Here is a 12,810-nt window from a genome sequence, read left to right on the forward strand (position 1 = left end):
GAACGGCTGCCAAACGCCGACCACGGGGGGCCAGAGGTCAAGGGGTTAGCATGTGTGGAAAACTAAGAAACGCTGCAAAACAGACGCTTGAAGGTGGAAGTAGAGCGACGGAGCAGATTATTAACACCTTCCTTATTAACACCTCTTTGCTAGAAAAGATTGGATTTAATACAATTTTGTCATCTAAGCTCAATTTCATTGGAGAGACTGCTTCAGGGAGCACAATACGCCCACAGCAGCCTGTTCCCTCAGAAAGGTGTCGCATTGAAGGCTGAAGACAACAGAAAGACTTCCATGCTAATATCAAGGAATTAAACTAAAGAATACAGCAGGACACGGACGGGAAGAAATGCATTCTGGTTTCTGACAGCTGAACAAATGGATTAGAAGAAGACAAAGAGCGGCGCAGAGGAGAAAAGAACGACTGGAGATGTAACCTGTCAAAGCTCTGCTGGGCTAAATATTCAGGTGGAGTTAGAAAGGAAAGTTACAATACACGTAAGATTTACTTCATGTGTGTTTGAATGACAATCGGGTGGATCAAATTTGAGAGGTTAGAGTCCAGATGATCCATACTTAACCTGTCAGGATATATAATATAGTAGCACCTCGAGAAATGAGTTTAATCTGTTCTGTGACTGAGAATTTAAATAATCATTTTAATTCATTCCAGCCTCTTAAAAAAAAACCCCCAAACCCCTTAAATTATGAAAAAAAACGAACATTAATTATCAATCAATGAATATGCATACTTTACATGTGGATAATTAATCATACATAAGTTACATAAACAGTGATTAAGTATGAAAACGAAGCATGAAAGTCATAAACGAGACATGATCTCAGTTGACGTTACGTCCATCCACCAAATAGCGACTCTTATCTCAGATTTTCATTCATATTTTGAACAAAAATATGGACTAAGCAATGGTTCGAATCTCAAAAACCTTGTATGTTAAGTTCCGACTGTATTTAAATATTTGATTTTACTCTAAAAGGTTCACCCTGATTTCAACCAATGGAAACCAAGCTGTATGGGAACAGGAGAAAAAAAGCAGATGGATGACGGCTTTCTGAGATACGCAATGTAGGTTTTCATTTTGAAGGGCAGCTGTGGGATGTTTGCACAAAGAGGGAGTTGTGCAGCTCGCAGACAGCAGCGAGGCAGCGCCACGGAGAAAAGCTCCTCCACACGGGGAAGACGGAGGCTGATTCATCAACGCAATCTGTCAGAGATGAGCAGTTTTATTCCAGGATGAGATCTATGGAAAATTTCAACTGCATGCGCTTTAGAAGGAGGAGCGCGAACACACGTGGGTGTTAGCAGAGCGCTGAAACAGCCGGAGGGACGTCCGACAGACGACTTAGGGTTCAAACTGTGGAAAACTGTCAAACTGTAAAAGAGGAGGTGATGGAGCGGAGCTGATGTAGAATTCTACACTTTGTGTGATGAAATCACACTAATTTACACAAACAGAAACTTGTTTCTCGTTTCTCAGCTAGCCAGTTAGCGTTAGCGACCTGATTGAGGGTAAGGGAACAGCAGAAGTCGTCTCACTCTGGTCCAGACACTTTCTGGTTTCCAGTCAAGACTTCACAGCAAACTGACAGAATATGTGCAGATATTTCAAGAAGCACATATATGTTATCACACTTTCATGACTGGCTGATAAACCTTTATGTGACAGGCTTTGTGTGTGTGTGTGTGTGTGTGTGTGTGTGTGTGTGTGTGTGTGTGTGGGTTCATGTCTGCCTAGTCATCATAAACCTCTCCAATGATTCGTGACCTGTCTGATGGATGCACCAAGGCCCTTTAACAAACTCCAGTGCATTTTATTGGCAATCCTGGCTGCTGATGTCATCAAACTGGGACGAGCTCCAAATGACCCCTCAGAGGAGGCAGCGCAGAAATAAAAATCTACAGCCTGTGATAATCCCCTCTCTCACTCCTGGGCGTTCATCTACAGGCAGAAGAGGAGGACGGATCAAACAGGTGAGCTGGTTTGAAGTCTGAGCAGGTTAATTACAGCCGGTACGTTCTCTCAGTCTTATTTACACTCCTGGAACACCGTCACACTTTTTGCATGAGGTGCTTTGCCCGTTTTTTAATCGTGCAGCCAAACTCAAAGATTTCAGCATCTGGTGCGAACAGACTGAGGATCTGCAACAATATGCCACAAAACTGCGGCGCAAAACCTGTAAATATATTTGGTGTGATTTTCCAGTTTGTCTCCCGAACAGCCACTCCGAGGTTTTATTAGTTTTATTCTCCCTGAAACGACGAAGCTACACGTGCATTTAGGCACTCAGTGAGCTTTGTGAGGAGATTTATGTTTATGTATGACATCACTTATGTCATGTGAACACTTCCTGGGTGAGGTGTTTGTCTCCAGCCACGCTAAAAACACACACGAAGCGCTCCGGTAAGGAGTTTTGGATGAAGAAGTCAGTGCATGGATGTCACATCCTGAGGACAGGAAGAGCTGTAATCCGAGCCGGTTACCACACGGGAGCGTAGCGTTTGTCATCTGTGAGCAGCGAGGAGAGGATGAGTTAAGCCGAGCAGGCGACAAAAGATACGACATTCTAGACAGAATCGAATTGGACCGGATCCCGTTTGAACGTAACCTCCTTTAATCGCATTTGTGTGAAGTCTTTGTTTTGAACCATCGCTGACGTCGGTTTGATTCCATCCGTTTCATTTCCAGCTGCTGTCCTAACATCCGACCCCACATCTGCATCGGCAGAGAAATAAAAGAATCCACTTCCTGTGGATGTTCTTAAAATCCATGTGACGTAATGATCTATGCTACACTAAATCCTAATTATTCTTATCGCTTAGAGTCACTTGACCAGAGAGAACGGGCGGAGTGAGAAGAATGACTTCCCTGATGAAATGATTTTAATGCGATCAGTGTTTTCCCACTGGATTGAAAACGCTGGCTGAACACACACGGCGTGTTAGCGACCGCGGCGTGAGCGACGGGTTGACACGTCACGCCGCCTCTTAAAGGGATTAAGGGGGCAGACTGTGAAATGTGCTGAATGAGCCAGTTCAGTGAAAAAAAAAACAAAAAAACAACCCCCCCCCCCCAAGGGCCAGCAGGAGTGACGGGATTAAGTCAACCCGTTGTGTGTGTGTGTCACTTCCAAACTTTGTCATCTAGACTTCATTGTCAGCCGATCCATTTGTTGGCGTTTGTTTAGCAGATCCTGATCAGAGGGGGGCGACACAAAGACGAGTAAATCTGCGTCAGGCGGGCGAAGCGGCGCCGTCGTTTGCTCCGACACGCTGACTGCTGTCATATCTTACAGTAATGAAAGTAAGACGCCTGGAACGGGGGTTATTCTGCCTGGAGAAATCCAATCTCATACCCCTAAACAAATGTGTCTTCCTCTTCTTCAGGAGGAAGTCACACCTGATGTGTTTTTAGTGCCTCTTCTTGCGGATGGCATTAGTTCTCTTTAAATTACCATCAGCTGAAAATAGAAACGAGGACGATTTTTCTTTGCAAAGAAAGCAAAACGAAAAATGTTTGGCATCCAGAGGAACACACTAGAGGCTGCCTGGGATAAACAGGCTTGGCTTCATCCGTTCTTGTCGGGCTTCAGTCTCCTGATGGACTCCTCTGGTGCTGCATGAACTCCATTCACTATTAATTCAGAGCAGCGTGTTCTCGTTTGATTCTCCACATCGTCCTTCCTTTCTTTTCCTGTATTAGGCACACGGTCCATTTGCCCACATCTTTTTATTATCATTATCATTATCATCTAAAAAAGCGCTCGCTCTTTTCCCGTCTTCACCCTCCTCCCTCTATTTCACACCTCTGACTTAATCTCATTTGGATCGGCGATAGACTCGTCTCACCTCTGTGTCCTTCAGAATGGAATTCATGTAGCGGAGGTGAAATTGTAAAATTCCTTCCTGTTTGGAGAGATCATCTTGGTTTTCCTCTTTCTCTCTGTGTGCATGAGGCTAGCTGGCTAACTACGCAGCAGTTTCACTATTTCATTCTGACATCATCACTGCATTCCTACTTTCTTTGCAGATTATGTAGTTTTTAACTTTCATCTTTCTTTTCTACATTTCCTTCCAATCACCATCATTATCTTTGTTCCTCCACCAGAATTCCATCCTTCATCGATCCATTTCTGTCGTTTTCTGCGCCTTAATCTCCTTCCTGGCGTCTTTAGAGCGCCAGGGTGGGGGTGGGTGGTGTTTAGGCCTGCCGAGTCGGCAGCTTTACTTTTAGACGATCTCATCTCATTATCCTACATTACAGGGCTCTGCTTGCTCCCCCTGACCTCCTGGCTCCTCTGTGTAATCTCCTGCTCCTCGCTAAAACCATCGTCGTTGGATTAGTGCAGATAGTCCCGGGCCAGGAGAATTTCAGTTTAGGAATTTATGAGCACAGTGTGCTCTAACTTTCAAATCAATATAATGGTATCGTCATTAAAATTAGTTATTACTCATGGCCGGATTAGTCAGGGGTGGGTCTTTAAAACTAAATCGCGATTTGAAAACCTCACAGTAAAGTATTACACAAAAAGAGACAAAGATGCTGATGATGCTCAACATCCGGCTCCATCTTTCCTCTCCCACATGATCTCTCCGTCTTTTCAGAGCCTCCTCCCGCAGCGGAATCCAGCATCGCCGTTCACGGTTGGACAGGTTTTTCCCGGCGGAGCAGCCAGAACCGAAGACTTCCAGCGCCGCCGACTGACAGGGAGCAGCTGAAGGGTTAAATGCCTTGCTCAAAGACGTGTCCGGGGAAGAATGACAAATAACTCATCTGCTTTTCTTCCCACTGCGCCATCCGTCTTCCTGATGCCCCTCCCATCTCTTTATCGGTTAACTGTCACCTTCACACGTTCTTCGCTCATCCTCGCCGTCCCGGTCTCTCCTCCACCCTCTCCTCCATCGCTGCATCGTCGTTCCTCCTCTGAGCCCTCGCCGCGCTCCATCTCCCTCCCTTCTCACACCACCCACTGCTTCCATTATTGCTGGAGCAGGGCTCTGATGAATGAGAGTTTGATTTTGGGGGCAGAGGGGTGGAATCGAGCCAAGGTAACGGGAGGGAAAAGAGCGGAGAACGACGGTGACATCCAGGGCTCCAAAGTCGCTTTCAGTTACGTCGTTATTCACGGCGATTTTAGCAAAAATCCCGGTTAATCAGTTTCAAGAAGCCGACGCATGACCTCAGTCGCGCTCCCCCTAGTCTGACTTAATTGGAGCTTTCAGCACTTGCCGTTCTTCGTGGGTGGAAGGCAAAGATCTTTTTGGAGGTGGCAAAAAAAATCAGCTTTTACTAATTTAATTTTTTAAAATAAGGGATTAATATGATTCCTTATAATAAAACTTTACTTCTAAACCGGAGACGTTTGTTATTCACTACCCTGCAGCGGCCCATTCAGGTCAGCTGACATTAGACTTTTTCAGACTGATCTGACTCCATGAAGCTGCTACTGAACATTTTCAGATATGATTTTAAGGAACATGTTTAAATGCAGAGAATCATTGTACTCGCTGAAGTATTAGAACAGATGTGGGAGTAAAAGAGAGAACAAATTCATCACCTCTGCTTCCATTACTGTCATAAAAAATGAGTGTTTAAGTTGGAGTAAATGGTATGGATGGAGAAAGACACGTGTAAGTTTATGTAAACCTTATATTACAGCAGAAAAGAGTCATTCCTGCTGGTGTAGGAGGAAGAAAAGGTAGAAGGAAGATCAGTCGACTGTCAGGATGGACGACAAGCCTCCTCCTCTTTCTACAAATTCTGTGCATTGTGTTTTCTCTGTACTCTTCTGGATGAAGCAACACTTACTTCCTGTCCGGAGAGGTAGTAAGCTGCCAGCAGTCCTCCAATAAATCGGATGTTGACCTCGAAAACGGACACCTCGGCATTCTGGAGACACAAAGAAGCAAAGACGAACTAAATCAGTGCTGCGTTTTTTAATTTTCAACATTTTTTACGAGCTGCTTTGTGGGATCCACACCACCAGAAATGTTTGCTATTTGTTTCATCTCCGTTTTCTGCAGGATGCAGCGACAAAACTTGACAAAACTTAAATACCAAGAAAAAACATCAATAAAATAAGTGATCCCAGAGAAGTCAGCTGAACCACGGGTCATAACACCCTCCCAGTTTATGAATTCATACAGTTTCAAGGCATTCTACACCCGGTAAAAACTAGCACTTCCTCCAGAAAAGGCATAAATTACAGCAACATCTGATGTAAATAGTGACCCCACCGCCAGCGGGCCTGTTTGGCAGCGTTTCAACGCTGTTATGCAGATGGAGCCTCTGCATGGATGTACAGAAGGAAATGGGAAATAGCGGGGTGCAGGTGAAACTTCAGAAGCTGTCGTCAGAAGGTCACGAAACAAACTGTGGATCATGCAGCACACTACCTGACTTCATGATAATATGGGAGGAAGGGAATCAATAACAGCAATATTTCCAGGGAAGGAATAAAAGCGTACGACAGACGAGGACTTCACCTGCACTTCCTGTTAAAGGCCAATCTGGATGACCTTGTTTTGGAATATGTACAATGTGAAGGGACGAGATGAAACGCGGTGGAAGAGAACAGCGACATAGGCTGAATTTAAAAATAGAGCTTTTACATGTTTACTAGGTCAGAGAAAAGAGAAAACGATCACGGTCGCAGCTTTAACGGATCGGCGCGCATTTCCTTCACCGGATAACGGCGCTCTGAGGAGCAAGACGGTTGAAAGACAACGTCCATAACTTGTTTCTCTGCTCGACTGTAAAACCGTTTTGGTTTCAGGTCAGCGGCTGGCGGCGAGTCGCTGACCGTCTGACCTGATTTCCACCAATCTCCTCTGTCCTGGAGGCTCGCTCTGCCTTCACCCCTCGCTCATAACGTCCTGCTGCAGGAGAGCGATGAATACAGAACTAAACGGGGAATCACCCAGCCTGCTCGGAACCCCCTCCAGGACTACAATTCGCCACCAACAAGAATGAGCCCAAGAAACACTTGTAACCATGGAAACAGAAGCAAACCCAAAAGATAGAAACTCCTTAAATAGCGATAGTTGGTCGTTGTGTGTAGAAATATGACTCGACTGATGGGCGGGCAGTAAACATTCCTGCACCCCCTCTCCTTTACCTATTTAACTCAATCACCCCCCACCCCCATTTGAGCCCCGCCCTTTCCAAATGCAGATCCGTGCTTCAGTTTTAATGATTTAATGGACCAAGAAAGAACTTTAAGTGCACTTAAAGGACAAAGAGAACAAAACCTACTAATGTGGCGGTGATGGTGAGGAAACATGGATGACAGACGGGGCAGATGGGGCAGATGGTGAACCGAGTCGATGAGGCGTTCAACCGTTTGTGGAACGAATGGGAAGCTTTCATTAAACTCATAGCCAGCTTTGGTTGGCAGCATCCTTCCACTGAACTCCCTGCGTATCAGTCGGCCTCGGTTGTTAGCTACTTACAACGGTTTAAGAGCCGAGACCCTGTAAACACAAGAGCTATAAAACATCCCTGGTTCGGAAACGACGGCTGGGAACACAGATAGGATGGAATCACAACGGCTCTGACTAAAACGGTTTTGTTTTACCCTCAAATTATAACAAATAGGATGGAAGTAATTTCCTTCTCCCTCAAAAACACTCGTTACTTTTGAAATATTAACTGATTTAAAATTCACAAAAGTACTTATTAGGTGTGGGCTATAAAAGCTTTGTGAACCCTCATTTGAGGTAAAATCGCTCAGAGAAGGAACCAAAAATTCAACCAAAACCCATGGAAACGTGAAACGCACAAACGGCACTTCAGGTACCGAAAGCTTCCTTTGAGATTTTGCTTGGAAACTCAACCGACAAAGCAGCAGATCCTCACAGTAGAACATTTTCTTTTTCTCCAGGTCACATGATTCCAGAATTTGCACCGTGTAACCTGCAGTGACACATTTAAATGAGACTCTGTCTTCGTTATAATTATTTCCAGTCTTGGCTTACTGGGGAGTGCGGATCTATCTTCTCATCTCTGGCACCTTGTCGGCGATGGAATCGTCAATTTAACCAGATATATTAATGTGTCCGTTAACGCTTTCCACTCATTTGGTGGACCTCTGAGCCTGGCAGCGGATGCAGACTTCACGCCCACGCATCCATCATCGGAGACTGGGGCTGCAGCATGGACCCCCCCCCATCCTCACCCCCCCCCCCCGACAGGACACTGAAGACTCCAACAATGACTCACTGCCTGGCTCGACCTGACACGGCAGCTATTTAATCATTCTTCAGTGGAGGAGCTGGTGGTGTCAGGTGGGTGGCTGAACTATGAGGAGGTGGACACACACACACACACACACACACACACACACACACACAGGACCATAAATTTGACAGGTCTTGAACTGCACTCCAATATTCACCTTCACACCAGGCAGAGTTATGTCAACCACTGATTATTACCTGGTCGAATGGATTTAAACGATTTCAAATCACATTTTTCTGCACCGATTTAAGTCCAAACACCCGTCTGGCATCAGCTAAGATTCCAGAGCACACACTCGGGAGGGGACGTTTCACTCCAAAGAGCAACATTTCCTTTCCAGAATGGAAACCCAGATTGAGCACTCACCCCTGCCTCTCCGCTCTGATTGGAGGTACGGCAGCGGCCGTTGAACACATTTTAGATTTTTCACAAAAAAGCGAGCTTGATAACACTTTTGCTGCCAATTTTGAGGCCGGGCCACAGCAGGCTCGAGAAGTCCATCTCCCTACGAGCCTGAGAACCACTGTGGCTGAAATCCAGCCTAAGCTAGATTAACCTTTCCTGAATGTTTCCTCAGACTGAAATTCTAATGTTTGAACGTATAAGAGCATTAAACCAAGTTGTTAATAAAAACACGCCGCCCTCCTCCTCGGGCTCATTAACGGGAGCTTCTCCTCCTCCTCCTCCCTGCTCTAATCTCTCCCCTCCTGTATATCCAAAGGGCTCCTCTCCCTCCTGCCTCTTGTTATTATTCAAACACTTCTCTTATTTTTTTTGCTAATTATCTCCTATTCCTGTCAGTGTTATTACACTTATTCAAGTTTTTATTAACGCCAGCCTTGTTCCACTTTTCTTCCAGCAGCTGCTCCTGAAGGTATTTTTGATGACACTGTGTGAGAAAACAGGTTTATTTCTATTTAAATTTAATTAACTTTTTTATCCTACCAAACGGCTGAAGTTTGAAATATCTCCCTTCATCTCCTCCTTTCCACTCATATTCATTTCAGTCCCCCGTTTTCTGCCTTTTCCTATCAAATCTTCATTTACTTTATCTTTATTTAATTTTCCACTCTACCGTCCTCCATCTCAAAGCCGTGCTGGAACCACACAGAGAAACCTCAGAATGTGACCCAGACTGATTAAACCTGCTACGAGAGACGTTATGGATGTGTTTTTAAATATGGTAGAGCTCCACAGAGACTCTTATTGCACCAAGGGGAAGTAACACAGAGATGATGCACATATTTTTAGACTAAGCATGGCTAAAACTCCAAAAACACAGCAATTCTTAGCAGATAATCATCCTTTTGTTGATTTATTTTAGTATCTATAATGGTTTTAAGACCAAACCTGTTGTATGTTACAAAACAGTAAAACTCTTGTTAAATCAATTCATTCTCAAGCACATAAAATGATCTGTGGTGATTTGTGTATTACAGTATTTTCCGCACTATAAGGCGCACCTAAAAGCCTTTAATTTTCTCATAAACCCAGAGTGTACCTTATAATCCAGTGCGCCTTATATATGAAAAAAGTTTTAAACAGGCCATTTATTGAAGGTGCGCCATATAGTCCAGTGCGCCTTATAGTACAGAAAATACTGTACTATCAAATAAAACCTCAAAGATTAAAGAATCAGAAGCTAATTTTGCTTTAGAAACAAAATCCAAGGGTTCAAAACTTATCAGGAGACAGATTTTGGTGGAATCAATCAATCTGCTTGTTGGAGCGGTCTCAGTCCATCCCAGTGTTTCTTTCTCTCTTTTCGTTCCTCCTCATTGCCATCTCCACGGCTCATTTGCATTCCTGCAATCTGTCTTCACTGCTGAGCTTTTTCTTCCTCCGCCTCGGTCTAGACATCCAAAGCCCCAACTCTTCAGTCTGTAACCGATCCAGACTCCTCTTCCATTTTCTGTCCTCCCTCGCCATCCCTGATGCTTCACATCTTCCCATTTCCAAGTCTTCTTCTCCCCTCGTTCTCCATTAAAAAGCCAAGCCATCTCTCTCTTCTGTTCTCCACCCACAATTCCCTCCCTGTATCTCTCTTCCTACCGTTCTACCAGAGCGACTCTGAGGTTATTAGTCCTCTGAGTGTCGGAATGTTCGGTCGAGCCAGCTGCCTTGAGATTGCCTCAGAATGGGCAATAGAAAGCTCAGAGGACGGACAAGTAGGGAAAGAGGAAAGGAAGGAGGGAGAAAGACTAGAAGGCAGGGACAGAATAATAATCTAGAAGGGGGGGAGCTGAAAATAGGAAGACACCTTGATCATCATGGGTAAAAGGTAAGAGAGACATACGGAATAAAAAAGATACAGGAATGCTGGGGAAAAACAGGGAAGAGGAGAGATCTAAAAATCGTACGACGGTCGAGTCAAGAGAACACTCAGACGTCATGAAAGAAAACAGAAGGAAAGGGTGACCGCTCGGACAAATTAGGAACAAAGAAATGAGAACAAAATGAAGACAGTATGAAGAACGAATGATTAAAGGTTGCAGAGAGCACTGGAAAAAAAACAGCGGCAGGGGAAAGAAGGCGGACAGAAATGAATGACAGGCGAAACACAAAAGAGAGGGATCTGGTTACTGAAACAGAAATAAATGAGGGGAGCCGAAGCTATGACGGACAAGAGGTGAGACAGGAAGTTGTTAACAGAAGAGTGGGAAGAAGGAAGAGAGGTACTCTCTGACCTTTTGACAGTCGTGTCAGAAAATGTGCATCAGTTGAATCTAAATCTTGAGAAATTATTTCCCTCTCACTGACTTCTCAGAGCCAGGTCAGGATCGGAGGTGTCATCTCCATGAGAAATTAAGATACACGACGAAGACGGGTCGAGTTTTAAAGGTTTAAAGGAAACAAAAAGGAAGGTTGGTACACACCACACTGAAGTCCAGGTTCTGTTCGATCCACTCCTGGCCATCCTTGAACTCATCGTGCAGACCCATGATGTAGAGCGTGTCCAGGGCGTCCACAATGGTGGCCCCCAGCTGGGAATTACCTGCAGGAGGCGCAAGATATGGACAAGTCATGGATGAACAGATTTACCCGAGAACAACACTTCAACTTTGGGATCATTGGCGGAGAACTGATTGGCTGTTTTTTGTGTTACTTCTACCTCTGCTAAGAAACTTACAATTCCCAACTTCAGAGCAGTTGGGATGTTACATAACAATAAAAATAGAAGGCAGTCATTTCCTCACAATAACACGCGACAGCAGCTTCAACGCTGCACTGCAGCAGAACCCTGAAGCCTACTGTATGTTTCACAATGGGAAACAGTCTTTTTGCTCATGCTCTGCCATCCTGACGAGAGCTCAGATGTCCACTGAGGCGGTTCTTTCCCAGCTGAGAATGCCAGCCGCCGCTCTGAAGACGCCCAGCTGAGGGTGCGTCGGCAAAACCTCTGGAGGCAGTTTCTCGGCCTCAGAGATGCTGTGGTTGCTATGATATGGAAAATTCATGCAATGGTTAATTTACGTGTTTCAGGTGTCTGATTTTGTTTAAAAAAAATGTCGGCACAATGCATAATCCTTTCCACTTGCGGGACATAGAACAGGTGTATTAATGTCTCCTCTTATTAATATGTAAAACAATGCACCACTGTGTTCCAGGACTTCCTCTTCCCATCTTGAACTCCCTCAGCCGCTGCTCGCAGCGCTCACTTCAGTTCATCTCACGTGTGCTCGCCGTATATTTTGGTTTCAAGTTGGCGGTGCAGCCCTTATTAATCCTTCCTAATTTCATATCCGCTACGGTGTGTGCTGCTGGAATTCCTGAGTCTCCCACCATCCCTTCTTATCTACGACTCCATTAGGAAGAGGGTCTGGCTCCATGCAGGAGCTGCAGTGTTATTATCACAATAGACAGGAACCTCTAAATCACTCTAAAAATACACTTGCAGCCGGCAGGCAGGGCTGATAGCGCCATGCCCTGGCCGCCTGCCTGATCCTGACAGATTGGCCTGACTGTTGGTGGAGCAGACACCCTCTGCTACAACCAGGGGCCCCCATCCTCCACTCTGCTGTCAATTCCATCCCCTACAGGTACGCTCCAGGCAGGCGCTGCCGTATGACACCATTGAAGCAAAGACAGAGGCCTATCAGAGTTCTCCGGCGAGACGTTATTATTTACACCGCGGCGAGTCATCGCCGCCGTTTCTATGACATACTTAGAAAACAGTGAGACTGTCTAGAATAAAATCATCTTTTCTCTTCTAAATGCCGGAGACGGAGATGCTATTAATGGAATTCCTTTTATTAGTCGTCAAGTGTCGAAAACCGAACCAACATCTTGTCACAAACGCTGACCGGTCTTCGATGGTCGCAGGTCGACTCTGACGTCAGCCCCTTTTACCTTGGGGTAAAAAACATTCCCTACTGTCTCTCTACCAGTTACGCTGCATAAACCGCCAAGAAAGAGATTTTGATTTTACAGCCCATTCATGTTTCTCGACTCTGCGAGGTGCATCTCCCCCCCCCCCCCCCCCCCCCCTCAGGAGACCGGCTCACTTTCAGGTTTGAATATCACCTTGTGATCACACCTGAGCAATCTGTCT

The 12,810-nt window shown here is 45.3% G+C and overlaps 1 protein-coding gene across 4 annotated transcripts in view; it reads right to left on the bottom strand.

The window, feature by feature from the left end:
• Positions 1 to 12,810, bottom strand: part of man1a2 (mannosidase, alpha, class 1A, member 2) — a 50,178-nt gene that overhangs the window by 11,047 nt on the left and 26,321 nt on the right. For all 4 annotated transcript variants that reach the window (XM_068329756.1, XM_068329755.1, XM_068329758.1 and 1 more), the window contains 2 exons: positions 11,135 to 11,253; positions 5,829 to 5,909 (listed from right to left, as the gene is read on the bottom strand). In XM_068329756.1, the coding sequence (XP_068185857.1) occupies positions 5,829 to 5,909; positions 11,135 to 11,253 (200 nt within the window). The remainder of the gene's footprint in view (positions 1 to 5,828; positions 5,910 to 11,134; positions 11,254 to 12,810) is intronic.

This window comes from Antennarius striatus, chromosome 12 (assembly GCF_040054535.1).
Source record: "Antennarius striatus isolate MH-2024 chromosome 12, ASM4005453v1, whole genome shotgun sequence".
Lineage (NCBI taxonomy): Eukaryota > Metazoa > Chordata > Actinopteri > Lophiiformes > Antennariidae > Antennarius > Antennarius striatus.